The 19,036-nt window shown below is 36.2% G+C and overlaps 1 protein-coding gene across 3 annotated transcripts in view; it reads right to left on the reverse strand.

Annotated features, from left to right (window-relative positions):
* The window catches only part of LOC105472780 (listerin E3 ubiquitin protein ligase 1), a 67,598-nt gene that overhangs the window by 30,229 nt on the left and 18,333 nt on the right, over positions 1-19,036 (reverse strand). Inside the window, exons 1-11 of one of the 3 annotated variants that reach the window (XM_071095533.1) lie at positions 15,844-17,690; positions 15,496-15,669; positions 14,735-14,925; positions 13,678-13,813; positions 10,565-11,374; positions 10,058-10,099; positions 4,428-4,617; positions 3,375-3,614; positions 2,312-2,465; positions 1,325-1,469; positions 756-942 (exon numbers count right to left, since the gene is read on the reverse strand). In XM_071095533.1, the coding sequence (XP_070951634.1) occupies positions 756-942; positions 1,325-1,469; positions 2,312-2,465; positions 3,375-3,614; positions 4,428-4,617; positions 10,058-10,099; positions 10,565-11,374; positions 13,678-13,813; positions 14,735-14,925; positions 15,496-15,669; positions 15,844-15,936 (2,362 nt within the window). In that variant the 5' untranslated portion in view covers positions 15,937-17,690. Of the gene's footprint in view, positions 1-755; positions 943-1,324; positions 1,470-2,311; positions 2,466-3,374; positions 3,615-4,427; positions 4,618-10,057; positions 10,100-10,564; positions 11,375-13,677; positions 13,814-14,734; positions 14,926-15,495; positions 15,670-15,843; positions 17,691-19,036 lie in introns of those variants that run through there. The other 2 variants (XM_071095532.1, XM_071095534.1) reach the window with 2 other exon arrangements.

The raw sequence follows: 19,036 nt of genomic DNA on the forward strand, positions 1-19,036 counted from the left end.
ATGAAATAAACCACGCATGGAAAGACACACATCACATGTTCTTATTTGTTTATGGGAGCTAAAAAAGTGCATCTCATGAAGATAAGAGTAGTAAAATAGACTGATGGTTACCCTGAGAAGGGTCAAGGAGAGCAGGGGATGAAGAGAGGTGGGTGAATGGGTACCAAAATACAGTTAGAGAGAAGATAAAAGACCTAGTATTCAATAATACAGTAGGATGACCACAGTTAACAATGATTTATATTTAAAAATAACTAGAAGATTTGAAATGTTCTCAAAACAAAGAAATGATAAATGTTTGAGGTGATGAATATTCTACTTAGCCTGATTTGATCACTACACATTCTATGTATATATCAAAATATCACATGTAACCCATAAATATGTACAATTATCAGGTATCAATTTTTTTTAATCAACAGAAAATTCTGAATCCTTGATAAAACACCAAAGCCTCACCCATTTTCTTTAGGGTATGTGTCACAGGATCTTTTTATATTGATGTCATGACAGTGTGAGTAGCTAACACCAAATTATGATCCACAGTTAACAAGATTATAGCAAGGTTCCAATATATTTGTATCTAATTTGCAATTTAATATTCATCACTCAAGTAACTTCAAGGTTCTCATCATTAAAATAGGAAAAAGGAAGCTGAAGATTCTTTAAATTAAAGATTTAAATTGCAGTATAATCAAGATTATTTCAAGATTATTCATGCATTATGTTATATGTAAATACTCATATATACTTACTTATTTTCTCAAGCTCATTATTTTCTAAGACTATTTCCTTTCTCAGTGCAATTAAGACCATTTTGCTCAATAATGCTGAAGTACACAAATGGCTGGGAAGTGTCTTTATGTCCTGTTCCTTAAAATCTGTTTTGAAACATTCATAATTCAAACTCAATCTTCCCTCTAAAAGAGGTCTATGTAACCACTGTGAAAAGAGTACATTATATACAAAATTATTTATTACCTAAGCAATTAAGACTGAACAAAAATGAAGTTGTGAGAATATTTATTACCAAAACCACGGAAACCTAGAAGTTTGTTTTCTATTACAGGAAATTATCAACGTGTATTTCTTTAAGACTCCTTAAGTACAGAACTAGGTCTTAAGTCTTTGTACCATGGCCACTGCCACTGTCAAATAGTGTCTTGCAAAAAGCAAACATCCAGTATATGAGTGTACAAAGACATCAAAGCAAAGCAAAATATTCATTTTATTTATGTTTTTCTTCCCCAAAATAAAAAATATTCAAGCTTGCATGAAATCCAAACCTCAGAATGAGATACATCCTCTTCAATTTCAAAAATACCTGCATAGGAAGAGACTGTCTCATCTTTTCCCATTCACTGTCATTCGGCATTACACTTCCAATATAAACTCTCATAAGATAAGAATCTTCACTCTCTAGAAGTGTATTTAGCAAATCATCAACAGCAGACAAGAGGACTTGGAGACTAAAAATAATGCAAAAAACTTAACTGTTGTAGTTATGCTATGACTAGTTTGAATACCCCAGTACATATTAAATACCCTATAATAGCTTACCTGAACAAAAAGAAATGATGAAAATAAAAAAGAGGTAAGTGATGCTCCCCCACCGACAACACACCAACATAGCACAGTCAAACTGGGTAGGTAATCCAATATTTATCATCTGAAATCTAGTGTTGCTTCCTATCTATCTCAGAATGAAGAGGACCTGACCTATTTCAGACCAGGTATTTCAGAAATATAGCTACCTTGTGAAATTCAGCATTATTTAACCTAACCCCAATATCTTCTAAATGCATTCTCTCTTCTCCTTTATTATATGGATGTAGGTATGAGATGTAAAATATACTTGCAATTCAACACCTTAAAACAGTGCTTACTTGTCCCCCAAAAATAAATAACCAAGGACAATCAGTACATGTGGTAAGTTATGAGTCCAGCAGGTATGTTATAGTAAATTATCCTTCAATTAATTGGCAGTTTAAATGGATGATCATTGAAACAAAATGGTTTTGAAAAAATTTGTTTGGATCTTTTCTTAGAGTCCCATAGATTTGTTACCTAACAAGTCATTTTTCATTTTTCTTTTTTTTAAGAGATGGCATCTCACTATGTTGCTCAGGCTGGTCTCGAACTCCTGGAGGCCTCAACTGATCCTCCCACCTCAGCCTACTGAGTAGCTGGGATTATAGGTGCAAGCCCTACAAGTAATTTTTCATAGGCATTCACACTGATCATGGAATCTTATTTAAGGACACTGACAAAGTATAAAAAAGACACTGAAACCAAGCTCAAAAAAGGTTACCTGTTGATATCCAAAGATGAAGCCTGAACTTGGTTCTTCAGCCACACAGCAGACAAATGCAGGAAGGTACTCTCTTTATATGAACTGTCAGTTTGATGAACCAATAAATTTACACCGGAGAGCCAAGTATTTTTCAGTTTACAGATAAGAAAATCTAAAATCAAGATGTCAACAGGAATTTGTAATCTCACTGAATTAACTCTAATCAGCACGAAATGTTTGAAACAACTCTACAGATCTGAGATTTTTTTAAATACCATTTAAAAAAGAAAAATTTTAAGTTCAATTGCCATTCAAAATTAAATTGCCAAACAAAGCAACTGTGTCATAAACATGCAATCACACAAACTAGCTCATATCATATAAATGTAAAATGGTAAGATATTTAAAGTTACATTTTTTATGCTTGAACTTATTTACAAGAATTGTCCTTTTGGAGACATTAAAAAAAAATTATTACACCTTTTCCAAATACAGAAGTTAGTATTTAAGACAGGGTTGGTAGACAATGATGGGCAGAAAAAAAGAGAGAAAGAGGAAGGAAGAAGGAAAGAAAAAAAAGAAACAACGAAGGGTTGGAGGAGAGCTCTCTATAGATAGTATTTTTGTATTTCCTTTCACAAATAAGTCTGAATTAGCATATAAGGCAAGAATATAGTCCTTAAAAAGATAATCTCAATTCTATTTTGATATACACCAAAGATTGAATGTTTTTACTATAATAAAGGGATATTATTATCCCCCTTTTACAAATGAGGAAACTAAGGCATCAAGAAATTAAGGAACATGCCAGAACTGCTGAATGGACTAAGATTCTACCTAATCAATTATGGCTCATTCCAAATTTCTTTGAATATCAAGTGAGATCTTTAGAAATAACATCTACACACATCTTTAACTTGGTTTCTAAAGCTGAAAGTGTTTAAGACTGTAGCCCTTTACTCAAAACGCTTTAAACTTTCAAACACATTATGATTCAATTAATAAAGCCTGGGCACTTACACTCACTATGAAGGTCAGAGCCGGAGATTCCCAACAAAACATTTGAGCAGTAGGCTATTACCTGGCAAATGTGTTTTTTCTTTGCTCTGAGCACATAACTGAAAGAGAGTTAATAATAAATCTTCAGATGATGGCATTAGCAAGCATCCTTTCGCTGAGCTGAAATAGTTATAGGCCACATCACAGATAAAAGACACTGATGAGTCACTATTTTCAGCTTCTGATGATTCCTTTGTTTTGAACAAAGTTTCATGAAGTTTAACAATAATTCTTTCAACGTATACATCTCCAATCAAGTAATCTAGAGAAAAAAGGTTCAAACAGACAAAAAATAAAAATATTAACGTGTATTTTTAAATATCTTACTTTGGATTAATAATTCTATAGGTCTTTCCTGGATTTTAAAACGGTGTTTATGTATTAGACAAAATTTTATCAACAAATCAACACATTCTCTCACACACATAAAGGCCCTCAGGTAAAAAAGGCAGTTTTAAATTAAGTAGAAAACAGAAATAGTTTACACAGTTAGGGTGAGCAACTTTGCTACACTGAAAACTCTTTAAGTCATGAGTCAACTTTATGAGTTAAAAAAAAAAACCATTATGATATAGAACTAAAAATATTAAATATCTTCCAAGTCATGGTATGAAGATTAATAAACAATTAGGGTGCTTACAATATTAAGATACATAAATGAGCTGGGTGCAGCGGCTCACGCCTGTAATCCCAGCACTTTGGGAGGCTGAGGCAGGCAGATCACCTGAGGTCAGGAGTTCGAGACTAGCCTGGCCAACACAGCAAAACCCTATCTCTAGTAAAAATACAAAATTTAGCCAGGTATAGTGGCATGCACCTGTAGTCCCAACTACTTGGGAAGCTGAGGCACAAGAATCACTTGAACCCAGATGTTGTAAGCCAAGATCACACCACTGCACTCCAGCCTAGATGACAGAGGGAGACTCAGTCTCAAAAAAAAAAAAAAAAAAAAAAAAAGAAAAAAAAATTTTTTGAATAAGTCGTTATTTTCAACCAATAACACGTAAGCTGAGCCCCATGGAATCCCCCACAAAGGTGAAATGGATTATCCCCTATTAGAAAACAAAAGTCCTACCATTTTTAACATGTTGGGATAATACCAAGCTTAGAAGAGTCCATCTTTCTGAGAAGTAAGGTTCTGAAGATACCCTGGATTCCAAGTCCTCATTACAAAGACAGTCTGCCAAGTTGACCAATTTCTCACCAAGGATATCGCCTTTTAGCCAAGGAGTTACTAAAGCATGTTTATCTGAACTAGAACATGCCTAAAACCATAAAATTAAAGCAAAGATCAACAGCAAGATCAAATACTCTCTCTGTCCAAAATATTACTTGTACCATATTACTATCCCTTCGTTATGATGGCTCCAATTCTATCCCCCCTCCTCCTCCTCCTGAAGTTCTAGGAAGACTGGTATCCTCCCTGTTTCCCACTAAGCCTGGATGATGTTCACTTCCATGCTTTGCTCATGCTACCTTCCCAGCCATAAATATTCCCCCTCCACACCTTTTTTTTTTACTTAAAATCTCATCCATTCTTTGAAAATCAGTACAAATCCCACCTACTTTATGAAGTCTCCCCATCCACTCCAGCCCACAATGATCACTGCTTTTCTCTGAATTTCTAAAGCACTTACTGGATTGTATAATTATTTAAATGTTTCATCTGTGTATATCTTGTCTTTCCAATGAGATTGTAAGTTCCTTGAGAGTAGAGACTGTCTTAAACTTCTTTGATACCTGCTATCAACACTGTAGATATGTTCAATGAATCATGAATAAACTTTGAAGATAGATTTATAAATGCTCTATAAATTTTTGTTCATTAATTTTGCTAAAATTAAAGAACAATTAATGTATAATAATGGTAAATAACTTCAGTATGAACAATGGGATTTATTTCCCCAAATTCTCTGATAGAGTTACTAGGGCCAGATATCTGACAGCAACTTATTTTCATGAGGTGGGGAAGCAAGAAAAAAAACTGTAAATCCACCCCTAAAGCATGCTGATCCATGTTCCCAGAGCTTCTTTTGCTTTAAGGGCTGAGAAGAAAGGAATTTGCAACTTGGTTCATTTCAAAGCAATCTGGAAGAAAAAAAAAAATCCAAGTGCAGATTGGGTAGTGCTTGGAAAACTTTATCCTTTTATTTAAAAATTGTAGGTAACCAGAGCTTATATTTTAGTCCAAGCTTTATCACTAACTAGCCTACAACCTTGGACAAATCTTTTAATAAACGTGGGCCTATCTCCTAATTTGAAAGTTGGAAAGATTAACTTAGAAAATCTCTAAGGTCCTTTTATGGTTCCAAAACTCAAATCTGTTTTTTAATTGATTGTTTTTTTAAAAGATGACTTTAAGACCAGCCTGGGCCGGGCGCGGTGGCTCAAGCCTGTAATCCCAGCACTTTGGGAGGCCGAGACGGGCGGATCACGAGGTCAGGAGATCGAGAGACCATCCCGGCTAACACGGTGAAACCCCGTCTCTACTAAAAAATACAAAAAAACTAGCTCGGCGAGGTGGCGGGCGCCTGTAGTCCCAGCTACTCGGGAGGCTGAGGCAGGAGAATGGCGTAAACCCGGGAGGCGGAGCTTGCAGTGAGCTGAGATCGGGCCACTGCACTCCAGCCTGGGTGACAGAGCAAGACTCCGTCTCAAAAAAAAAAAAAAAAAAAAAAAAAAAAAACCAGCCTGACCAACCAACACGGTGAAATCTTGTCTCTACTAAAAATTCAAAAATTAGCTGGGCATGGTGGCAGGTGCCTATAATCCCAGCTACTCAGGAGGCTGAGGCAGGAGAATCGCTTGAACCTCTGGGAGGCAGAAGCTGCAGGAAGCCGAGACCGTGAAATTGCACTCCAGCCTGCTGGGCAACAGAGCGAGACTCTGTCTCAAAAAAGATGATTTTAAGACTCTGCTCATAAAGTATTAAGGTTCCATAAAACAAGAAAAACTACTTTAGAATTTAGATGGCTGTGATAACTGCTTTCCCAGTGTAGTTTGCCAAGTAAAACCAATCTATTCTGCAGAATCCTGGTAAACAAAATAAACTTCTGAATAAAATGCCTCTCGAGTTAGCAAGATAAAAAGTTCAACATAATGTACAGGCATACCTTGTTTTATTGGGCTTATATTTATTGTGCTTTGTAAATGCTGCAATTTTAAAACTTGAAGATTTGTGGCAACCCTGCATTGAGCAAGTTTATTAGCACCATTTAACAACAATATATGCTCATTTTGTGTCTCTGTGTCATATTTTGGTAATTCGCACAATATTTCAAACTTTTCATTATTATATCTGTTACAGTGATCTGCAATCAGTGACTTTTGATGTTACGATTGTAATGTTTGGGGGTGCCATAAACCACTGCCATGTAAGAGGGCAAACTTAATTAACAAATGTCATGTGTGTGTTCTGACTGCCCTGCTGACTGACCGTTACCTAATCTCTCTTCTCTGTCCTTGGGCCTCCCTATTCCCTTAGACATGACAATGCTGAAATTGGGCCAATTAATAACACTACAATGGCCTCTAAATGTTCAAGTGGAAAGATGAGTCACACATCTCTCACTTTAAATCAAAAGCTGGAAATGATGAAGCTTAGCAAGGACGGCACGTTGCAAGCCAAGAGAGGTGGAAAGCTGGCCTCTTGTGTCAAACAGCCAAGTTGTGAATGCAAAGGAAAAGTTATTGAAGGAAATTAAAAGCGCCACTCCTGTGAGCCCAAGAGTAACAGAAAGTCACACAGACTTACTGCTGATATGGACAAAGTTTTAGTGGTCCAGACAGAAGATCAAACAAGCCACAACATTCTCTTAAGCCAAAACCTAATCCAGAGCAAGGCCCTAATTCTCTTTAATTCTATGAAGGCTGAGAGGTGAGGAAGCTGCAAAAGAAAAGTCTGACGCTAGCAAAGGGTGGTTCATAAGGTTTAAAGGAAGAAACCATCTCCACAATACAAAAGTACAAGGTGAAGCAGCAAGTGCTGATGTAGAAGCTGCAGCATGTTATACAGAAGATCTAGCCAAGATCAATAATGAAGGTGGCTACACTGAACAGATTTTCAGTGGAGGTAAAACAGTCACATATTAGAAGAAGATGCCATCTAGGACTCTCATAGCTAGCAAAAAGTCAATGCCTGGCTTCCAAGTTTCAAAGAACAGGCTGACTCTTGTTAGGGGCTAATACAGCTGGTAACTTTAAGTTGAAGCCAATGCTCATTTCTCATTTTAAAAATCCTAGGGCTCTTAAGCTTATGCTAAATCTACTTTGCCTGTGCTCTATAAGTGGAATAACAAGGACTAAATTACGGCACATGTTTATAGTGTGGTTGATTGAATATCTTAAGCCCACTGTGGGAAAAACGAAGGAAAAAAAGAAAGAAAAAATCCTTTCAAAGTATTACTGCTCATTGACAATGCACCTGGTTAACCCAAGACCTCTGATAGAGATGTACAAGGAAATTAATGTTGTTTTCACGCCTGCTAACACAACATCCATTCTGTAGCCCATGCATCAAAGAGTAATTTTAACTTTCAAGTCTTATTAATAAGAAATACATTTTATTAAGCTATAGCAGCCATAGACAGTGATTCCTCTGATGGATCTGGGCAAAGTCCATTGAAAACCTTCTGGAAAAAAACTCACCATTTTAGATGTCATTAAGACATTCATGAACCATGGGAAAAGGCTAAAATAGTAACATTAATAGGAGTTGAGAAGTTGATTCCAACCCTCATGGATGACTTTGGGAGATTCAAGACTTTAGGAAGTAACTGCAGATGTGGAGGAAAGAGGCAAAGAACTAGAATGAGACATGAAGCCTGAAGGTGTGACTGAAATGCTGTAATCTCATAATAAAATGTGGATGGGTGAGGAGTTCCCTCTTACAGATAAGAAAGTGGTTTCCTGAGGTGGAATCTACTCCTGGTGAAAAAGCATGAACATCGTTGACATGACCACAAAGGATTTAGAATATTACATAAACTTAAATAATACAGCAGTGGCAGGGTTTGAAAGGATTGACTCCAATTCTGAAAGAAGTTCTTCTTTGGGTAAAATGCTATCAAACAGCATCATATGCTTCAGAGAAATCTTTCATGAAAGGAAGAGTCGATCAATGCAGTAAACTGCACTGTTGTCCTTATTTTAAGAAATTGCCACAGCCACTCCAGCCTTCAGATACCACCACCCTGGTCAGTCAGCAGCCATGAACATCGAGGCAAGACTCTCGATCAGCAAAATGATTACAACTCGCTGAAGGCTTAGATGATCATTAGCACTGTTTAGCAATAAAGTAATTTTAAATTAAGATATGTACATTGGTTTTCAGATATAATGTTATTGCACACTTAATAGACTATAGTGTACACATAACTTTTATATGCACTGGCAATCCAAAATATTTGTGTAACTTGCTTTATTGCTGCGGTCTGGAACTGAACTTACGATGTCTCTGAGATATGCCAGTATGAACATATCTAATGAAAGCTGCCTAGCTGTAAGGAGATGAGGAGGCTAGTGAGTCATGGAAGCGCAGGCAGCAAACACTGGCTAGGAACTTCCAATCACTGCTCAGGAAGAGGATATTCTTCCACACAGATGTGAGTATTTGTACTTCATGGCAGGTACATTCCTAAGTTGGAAATGGATACATTAGTCTACTCTTATCAAATTATTTACACCCCCTGCTCTGATTCAAGGCTTATCAAGGAGCCTTCTGATAATTTAGCTCTTCATGTAACTTGGCTACAGGGAGAGAAGGCACTAGATAAACTAAGGCAAATAGTGTGCCTGATAAGTCATATTCCTCATTGAAAAATAATAAATATTCTGTATTTATTTTGTAAAAATAAAACCATGGGGAAAATGGGGAGTTACTGTTTAATGGATACAGGGTTTCAGTTTTGCAAGACGAATTAAGTTATGGAAACTGCACAACAATATAAATATACTTGATGCTATTGAACTGTACATTTAGAAATGGTTAAGATGGTAAATTTCATGCTATGTGTTTTTTTACTACAATTTAAAAAATAGAAAAAAACTTGCAAATTGGAGTTAGCTATGAAAACAGAAAAATAATTTGAAAATGCTTTAAAAAGGAGTACGAATTTTAGGTAGCTAGTCATAACATCTCTACAGTTGGAAAAGTGTTAGTTACAACATTTACATCCTCATTAGGAAAGAATACTTAAGCTATTTTGAAAATTTGTAAATGGTTTGTGTTCTTTCATTTCTTTTCATTATTCTTACCACTAATTTTCTTAGTCAAGACTGGAAGATTTTTATTTACCTACATAGTGTTCCAGAGTAGAGAAAACTTAATTTTCTCATGTGTTCTAGCCAAAGCTAGAACCACCAATCCATTTCTACAGTATAAAAAGTAACTAGGATAAGAGCAGAAAGTTGTAGCCTTAATTAAAAGATAATAAAATGTTTAAATCTGCCTTTGTTACCTTCTAGGAAAGAAACACTGGATTTTCTAGAGCCTGTTCATTTTTCCCTAATATTACTAACCAGAAAAATAATACTACAGGAAAGGAAAAGAACACGTATCTTCCCACATTATAGGAAGAAAGTTACAATAATGAGGAAGTTCTCTAACACAGAACCTGACTGATCATATTTATTGTGTGAATAGGACTATGGTTATAATATTTCTATTCCCATAAGTACAAAAAAAAAAAAAAATCCCTAAGATACCTTTTCAATAATCTTAAGAAGAGAATTCCATTTCAGGTCCACCTGAAAAAAGAAAAAGAGTTAGAAACAATCTGCTAGAACAACTTTTTGTTTGAGATGGGGTTTTGCTATGTTGCCCAGGCTAGTCTAGAACTCCTGGGCTCAAGCCAATTGTCTCACCTCAACCTCCTGAGTAGCTGGGACTATAGGCATGCACCAACATGCCCAGCTAAAACTTTTAAAAAGTAAATGAAGTACCCATGAAACCAATACAAAACTAAAATGTTCTTATCCAACCTTTTAAATGTATAGATTAAAAGAATTCACCTTTTAATTACAAGTATTTGTTATCCTGATACTGCTGAACATCTACCCAGCAGCCTTAGATACTTCCCAAATCATGATCAAGAATATACTGCTTGTCCTAAAATTGACACTCCCAGTGAAGAAACAACCAGAAAACAATATGCAGGCTCATTCTACTCATCTATTATTAAAATAGTTTGAAAAGATATACAACAGGAATACCTTGGTTAGATCATCCAAGACTTTTTTTCTTTCCATATCATTGTCACAGCACCGGAGAGCACTGTACAAAATGTCCACCAGGAACCCAAAATCCTTCCTTTGATCTTCATTTAGCCAGCCTATCAGTTTCTGGTATAAAAACTGCACCGCAGGATTTTTTTGTGCAAGTTTGGCTATTTCAAGAGGTTTGGCTTGGACAATACTCTGTTTTTCATCACCAAGTAGCATTTTAAATACTCGGCTTGAAGAAAAGGAGTCAAGCAGAGTAGAAAGAAACCTTAGATGTTGCTCTGACTTTTGTTCATTGACATAATTGATACTTATATCTGCGAGTTTACAGACTAAGTCTTCCAAAGGTTTTTTCCTTAGTGGAGACAAAAGGCCTGAACAATTATGAGTGAGAGAAGGTTCAGTTGTTAATTCCCAGCCTTCAGTGTTCTCTCCTTCTGAAGATACACATTTTTCATTCTCCTTATTGCTTTCAGGTATCTCATCAGCAAATCTAACCTTACCATTTTTTTTTTTATTTGACTTCAATGAGCTATTCGGCTTCTGAAGCACCTGTAATAGGTTAGATACACCCAAAACCGACTCAACATCAGCTTCTGGCTCATTGATTTTCGCGACACAGATCTCTGACAGTCTTTCCCAGAAATGTATCAGTACGTTCTCCAAGTTGTGAGCTGTTTTTTCATCTTTTTCCGTGTCTGCTTTGGCTTCCCAGGAACTTAGAGTTTCTGCTAAATGGTTAAATAGCTGCCCATGTTGCAACCCTGGGTCTTTGAGAACTGCATCAATAAAAGGGATCAACTGAAAGAAAAGGTATAGTATCATAAAATATATATTTGGTCTTCAACCCCATCTCCTGATACACAGCTCTAAAATCCTTGAATCTCCAAAGTGATATCATTTTGTAAGCTAATGGGTTGACTGATGGCTGGCAGCACCTATACAGTAGGATGGGGGCTGATCACCAGAAAGACCAAGGCAGGATTAAAGGACTAGAACTTTCAATACCTCCCCAACCTCCAAGGATACAAGGGCAGCTAAAGGTTAAGCTGATCACCAGTGGCAATTACTTAATCATTCATGTCTAGTAATGAAGCCTCCATAAAAATGCAAGAAAGACAGCATTCAGGGAGCTTCCAGATAGCTGAACTTGTGGAGGTTCCTGAAGGGTAGCGCACCCAAGGAGGGTGTGGAAGTTCTTCGCCCCTTCCCGTATCTCACCCTGTGCATTTCTTCATCTGTATCCTTTGTAATATCATTTATAATAAACTGGTAAATTGTTTCTCTGAGTTCTGTGAGCCAGTCTAGCAAATTAAGCAAACCCCAGGAGGGGGTCATGGGATCCCTGATTAAGATGTATAGCTGGTTGGTCAGAAGCTCAGGTAAAACAGCCTGGGGCTTGCGATTGGCATCAGAAGTGGGGAGCGGTCTTGTGGGACTGAGTCCTAGGCCAGTGAGATCTGACACTATCTCCAGGTAGAGAGTCAGAATTGAATTGAAGGACACACAGCTGGTGTCTGCTGCAGAACTGACTGCTTGCTGGGTGGGGAGAAATCCCCACATATTTGGTCACAGAAGTCTTCTGTGTTGATTACTATGGTGTGAGAGTAGAGGAAAAACTGTGTTTTTTCCACTCACAGAAGGTACAAAATAGAGAAGTTCAATTTTCAAGAGAAATAAAATTTAAACAAAGTATTTGTAAAATACTATAAAATTTCATATTTAATAACTGAAAAACATAAATTTTCCCCTAGAACTCTGAAAAAGTTAACCTGAAGATCTCTTTCATATCATAAAAGAGCTGAATGATTTCATCTCAATTATTCCTTTTTCGTGATAAAACTGACTGGGATTCTTGGTCATTAACAATCTAATTTTCTTTGCATCTTCTGGACTTAAGTGTTTTGCTTTTCTGCCTTAACTACAGGTAAATCTAAGATGTGAGACTATAAGCCAATATGAAAGATACCTAGAACCCACAGAGTGTGGTATCCTATTTCCTAAATTACACAAATAAGGGTAGTTAGAGAAATCCTAGGATCTGGACTTCTAAAATCTCATTAATCTCCTACTGTAAAGAACCATATTCCATAACCTTCGCTCATCTCTGGTTCTAAAAGCCAAGCCAAACTTTCACAAAGCATAATTTGAGTATTTTAGAATTAACAAGATGATTGCTTCATGATTTATTTAAACTTACTACAAAAGATCATAAATAGCATCTTCAAAATTCTGCTTTGCATTACATCTTTTTTTTTTTTTTTGAGATGGAGTTTCGCTCGTTGCCCAGACTAGAGTGCAATGGCACGATTTTGGCTCACTGCAACCTCCACCTCCCAGGTTCAAGCAATTATCCAACCTCCTGAGTAGCTGGGATTACAGGCATGCACCACCACGCCCGGCTAATTTTGCATTTTTAGTAGAGATGGGGTTTCTCCATGTTGGTCAGGCTGGTCTTGAAGCCCCAACCTCAAGTGATCCACCCACCTCGGCCTCCCGAAGTGCTGGGATTACAGGCGTGAGCCACAATGCCCAGCCTGCATTACATCTTTCTAAAATAGGGTTTTTACAGGCTGGGCGCAATGGCTCACACCTGTAATTCCAGCACTTTGTGAGCCCGAGGCGGGTGGATCACCTGAGGTCAGGAGTTCTCCACCAGTCTGACCAACATGGTGAAACACCGTCTCTACTAAAAATACAAAAATTAGCTGGGTGTAGTGGCAGTTACCTGTAATCCCAGCTACTTGGGAAGCTGAGGCAGGAGAATTGCTTGAACCCAGGAGGCAGAGGTTGCAGTGAGCCGAGATCATGCCATTGTACTCCAGCCTGGGCAACAAAGAGCGAAACTCCCATCTCAAAAAAAAAAAAAAAAAATAGGGTTTCTGCATCCAGACACTGATTAGTTTCTTAGGTATCATACTATGCTAGCAACTGAGAGTATGGAATTTTTACTTCTCTGGTCAGAAATACACATTACTCAATTGGTAAATTATAAAAATAAAATTTTTACAAGGAAGGCTTATTACTGAAAACGGCAACAAGATACAATGAGGTTGATCCTATATAATCAGTATGCAAAGACACTGATGACTTTTACTAGATACCTGATCATTGATGAGCATCTGTTCAATTTCTTCCTCACCTAAGTTTTGCTGCATTATAAAACGTAAGCATTCAAAAAAAGCAGATATTACTGCCAAGGACTCTGAAGAGCTGGTTTTAGTTCTCTCTGTTGACAGCCTAAGAAATAATTAATAACTGGATTACTCTTTTGTGAAGAAGAAATAAGAACTCAGAATTATCAAAATAAAGACCTCAAAAAGGCATCATAACAGAAGAAACATTTTTAAAGCAGTTTCTTAAACTACAAATTAAATACCAATGAAAATACATATAGCCCAATGAGAATATGAACTTAAAAAACTTTGAAAAAGTTTTGCAAAAAATTATCAGTAATAAATAAGAGAATATTTCCTTTTTCTTCTTCTTCTTTTTTTTTTTTAAGAAATAGGGTCTTACTATCTTGACCAGACTGGTCTTGAATTCCTGGCCTCAAGCAATCCTCCCACTTCAGCTTGTGCTAGCACCATGCCCAGCCGAGATATTAATTTTCTATTCATGGAACCAATCCACTTGCAAATTCGAGATAACTTATTAACCAAATAAAGATAATAGTGTAGTAAAAAAAATTTGTAATCATTAATAAAATCATGTATCTTCTAAATTCAACAAATGTACTGAAATGGTTTTTTTAAGTGTGAATTTAAACATCTATAGTAGTTAAATTTGTGGAAGTTTTAAAAATTTCACTGGCTAATTTTCTGCATTCAGGCATTTATATTTATCAATATAAAAAATAAAAAATGGCTACATGTCTCTGTGATGCAGTTGGTTAGCGCATTCTGCTATTTAAAAAATGGCTAATTTGAAAAACAGCCTAGTTGACCTATTTCTAACTAGGAGCTTTACCATATAACTTTCTGCTGTGTACTACTACAGAAGTCTTGAACGTACTCAAGAAAAAAATACCAACTGTAATTCTCTGAAAACTTTAAAAGTATTTAATGAATACTAAAACAACTTGGAGAAATTTAAGAAAGAAAATAATGAATATAAAACCAGGAAAATCTGTTTTAAAAATCAAAAATTTATATTTCTTACCCAGCAACTAGAGACGTGAGGAAATTTTTGAAAAAATCCAACTTTGGATTTGTGATGGACTGAGGGAGCTTGCTGATGAATGGCAGAAGGTAAGGATATATGACAGTAGCTAGACCCCGACCACCTTCACGAATCACAGTTGATAGCTTGGGAAACACACTCTTTTTTGCATTTACATGAAGCCAACAGTCCTAACCAAAGAAAAGATTATAGTAGTAATTAGACATCATAAACATACTTTTCTCAAAAGAGAAAATATATAGGCTCTCAAAAAGAAAAACCCAGTATTTTACCTAAAAAAAGCTAAAATCTCTCACCACCATTAAAAACTAAAACTGAAATTATAAATGTATTACATATAATGATCATATATTTGACATGCATACAAGACAGTATTGATTAGAAATAATTATTTAACTTCTATTTCTATAAAAGTTGCTTTCTAAAAGGGACAATTATATTTCAATCTTAATTATATTTCATTCTAAATATAAAATTCAGATATGGTGACTGCACTAGGCCACATAAGGTTTAAAGAAATAATACTGGCTAAACAAAATAAAATAAAAACTCTTTGCCATTTTTAGTCACTTTAAGATTTATGCCAAGTTTAGATTATTTTATTTCCAAGAAAGCATTTTCCCAGTAAGTTTTAGATATTCTTATCTCATAGGTTCTCGGTCATATGATACCCAAGGGTTCTAAAATGCAACTAAAAGACAAGTATTCCTCAGTGTACTAAATGTGCCTCTCTTACATACCTCAATAGTTGTAAGTGTATAGAGTACAGCTTCCCAGAGAGCTGGGCAGACAATTGGGTCACTGTCATCAATGCTAAGTAGAACCGATGGGCTCACTTTGGATGCTTCCTCTTTCATCAGCTGTGGAATGCGCTGGCACAACGCAGAAACTAACTCAAAATAAGCTGAGCGAATCTAAAAGAAAGCAAAGCTGAATTAAATTAAAACCTAGTAAAACTTGATAAGATTTTTAATGTATAGTAATAGATTATTCACACTAACCCTCCCATTAAGAAAACTAAAATAGCTAGAAAAAATACTTTTTAAAATCTTAGAGTATAAAATGGCTGAAAAGGCATAAGGAATTACCAAGGCAAAAGTGAAGGCTGAAAGAATTAATTCAACTTTCTCTTTCTTTGACTGAAGCAAACACAAATCCTCTTTAGTAGCAGAAGCCTTCATTTGGGGCCTCCATTATAGCCAAACAAACAGAAAATAAGACACCATGAGCCACAATCAGGAGAAATAAAAGATCTGAGACTTTAAATCTTAGAATGATCAGTCACAAATTTTATAATACGATGCTTATTACATTTAAAGGAACAAAAGTTTTTTAAAACTTGTAGGAAAAAGGATCCTGGTAAAAACAGAGCAATCTGAAAAAGATCAAGCACAACTACTAAACTAAAAATAATTAAAATTTAAAGCTCAACTCATAGTTTAAGAACAGTGCAATGGTCTGAATGTCTCCCTCCAAAATTAATATGTTGAAACTTAATCACCAGTGTGATAGTATTAAGCAGCGAGGACTTTAGGAGATGATTAAGTCTTGAGAGCACTACCCTCATGAATAGGATCAGAGTGCCCTTATAAAAGGGTATGAGAGACCATGTTTACTCCTTCTGCCATGTGAGGACACAGCAAAAAGCAGCCATCTTTGAAACAGAGAAAGCAACCCTCACCAGACACTGAATCTGCTGGCACCTTGATCTTGAAATGTCCAGCCTATAGAACCGTGAGAAATAAATTTTTATTATTTACAAATTACTCAGTCTAAGGTACAGTTCATCCCTTGGTACCTGCAGGGGACTGGTTCAAGGACACCCCACCCTCCCACCCCCACACATATGCCAAATTCCCAGGAATTATATAAAATGTCCCTGACATCAAATGGCGTAATACAGTCGGCCCTCCATATCCACAGGTTCCTCATCTACAGTTGATTGAATCCACATATGCAGAACCTGCAGATATGGAGGACTGACTGTATTTTGTTAAAGTAGCCTGAATGGACTAAGGCAGCTGGAGGTTAGATACAAATAAGAGAGAATCAGTGAACTAGAAGACTGAGCAAAAGAAATTATCCACAAAGCAGCATGGAGAGACAAAAAAACGAAAAACAACAAAGAAAACATAACAAACATAGAGGATACAGTGAGGTTTAATATCTATTTAATCAGAATCCCAAAACAAGAGAAGAATGAGGCAAAGGAAATACCTAGAGATAATAGCTGAGAATTTTACAGAGCCAATGAAATATACCAAGTCAAAGATTCAAAAAGCCCAACAAATCCCAAGCAGGATACGTAAAGGAAATCCACACAAAGACACATTATGGTGCAAATGGAAAAACACAAGGAGAAAAACTTAAAAGTAGCCCAAAAGGAAAGATAAACTACCTTCAAAAGAAGGACAATAAGACTGATAGTTAATTTTGACAGCAATAATTCAATCAGAAGACATGGAATGATATCTTCAACACAAAAATAACTACCAACATACAATCCTGTACTCAGCAAATATGTCTTTCAAGAATGAGGGTGAAGGCCAGGCATGGTGGCTCATGTCTGTAATCCCAGAACTTTGGGAGGTTGAGGTGGGCAGATCACTTGAGGCCAGGAGTTCAAGACGGGGCTGGCCAACATAGCAAAACCCCATCTCTACTAAAAATACAAAAATTAGCCAGGCATGGTGGCACATGCTTGTAATCCCAGGATTTGGGAGGCTGAGGCACAAAAATTACTTGAATCTGGAAGGCGGAGGTTGCAATGAGCCGAGATTGTACCACTGCACTCCAGCCTGGGTGACAAAGCGAGACTCCGTCTCAAAAAAAAAAAAAAAAAAGAATGAGGGCGAAATAAAAACACCTTCTGACACAAAGCAACAAATATATAGGCAAATCTAAACAAAGATTGAGAGTATAATATTTTGTGAGATTTAAAAAATACACATATTTAACCCCACAAAATATTTTATGTATATTTTATATAAAATATTACCAAATCAAAGTTAGCAAAGTATTTTCAAAGACATGACATTTACAAAGACAGCAAACTTCTAGCTATGCTGAAAAACTTTGATCATAAAACATCAGAAAAATCAAGAAAATTTTGCTTTGCTTTTCAAGCACTCATTCATGAAAGAAACAAAAACCATAAGGACTGAGCAGACTGTAAAACAATATTCTAGAATGCAAAAGACCTAAGATAACCAAAAGAATTTTGAAAAAGAACAAAGTTGGAAGTTTTCAACACAGTATAAAACATTAATAATCGAGTGCATGGTATTGGGTGTAAGGATAGATTTACAGATCAATGGAGCAGAACAGAGTCTAAAATTAAAGTTGTACATATACGGTCAAGTGAATTCTGACAAAGGTGTCAGAATAAGGATGGGATAGTCTTTCAAAAACTGAATACTACATAACCAAACACTTAATTTTGACTCTCACCTTCAGTTTATATGCAAAAAATAACTCTAAATCCACTACACGAAGCTAACCTATAAAACTTCTAAAATAAAACATAGAAAATCTTTGCAAACTTAGGCAAAGATTTCTTAGATAAGACATCAATCTAGTAACTGGCCATTCAAATAATAAACATAAAAAATAAGACATCAAATGCACAACCGTAAAAAAAAAAAAGATCAATTAAACTTCATCGAAATCAAAACATCTACTCTTCAAAAACATGAATGAAATTAAAAGGCAAGCCACATACTGGAAGAAAGCATTCATCCTACTTTTATCTGACAAATACTTCTACTCAGGATAAATACAGCACACCTGCAACTCAAAAATAACCAAACTGCAATTTTAAAATGGACAAAAAAATAGGGATGAGTAAGAGCCCAATATATCAATCCTCCTAAAAGGAGGCTCTGTGGATAAAACACACACAAAAAACAACTACCTGAGGGCTCTGGAGACTGAAATACAGATGCATTTTAGAAGAGAATCAAACTGGGAGTAAGTGATCCATGTAGATTGAGATCCCAATTTTGGCAGCCTTGCCCACACGTGGCTGTGGTCACCATCACAAAGGCACAGGACCAGCTACAACTTCAGTTGAAAGACTGACATCTTTCTGGCCAGAGGAACTAGAAGAACCAGGAAAGAAGGCCAGGATAACGCAGGACGACGCAGGAAAGTGATGGGGGACTCTACAACGGAGAAGACCACAGAAGGGAACCTCTATATTCTGTATTTTAACAGCCTAAATCTACAGCTTATCTCTGAACTATGCATGTGCACTCCACCATGCCCAGCTAATTTTTAAAT

Source organism: Macaca nemestrina, chromosome 4 (assembly GCF_043159975.1).
Source record: "Macaca nemestrina isolate mMacNem1 chromosome 4, mMacNem.hap1, whole genome shotgun sequence".
Taxonomy (NCBI): domain Eukaryota; kingdom Metazoa; phylum Chordata; class Mammalia; order Primates; family Cercopithecidae; genus Macaca; species Macaca nemestrina.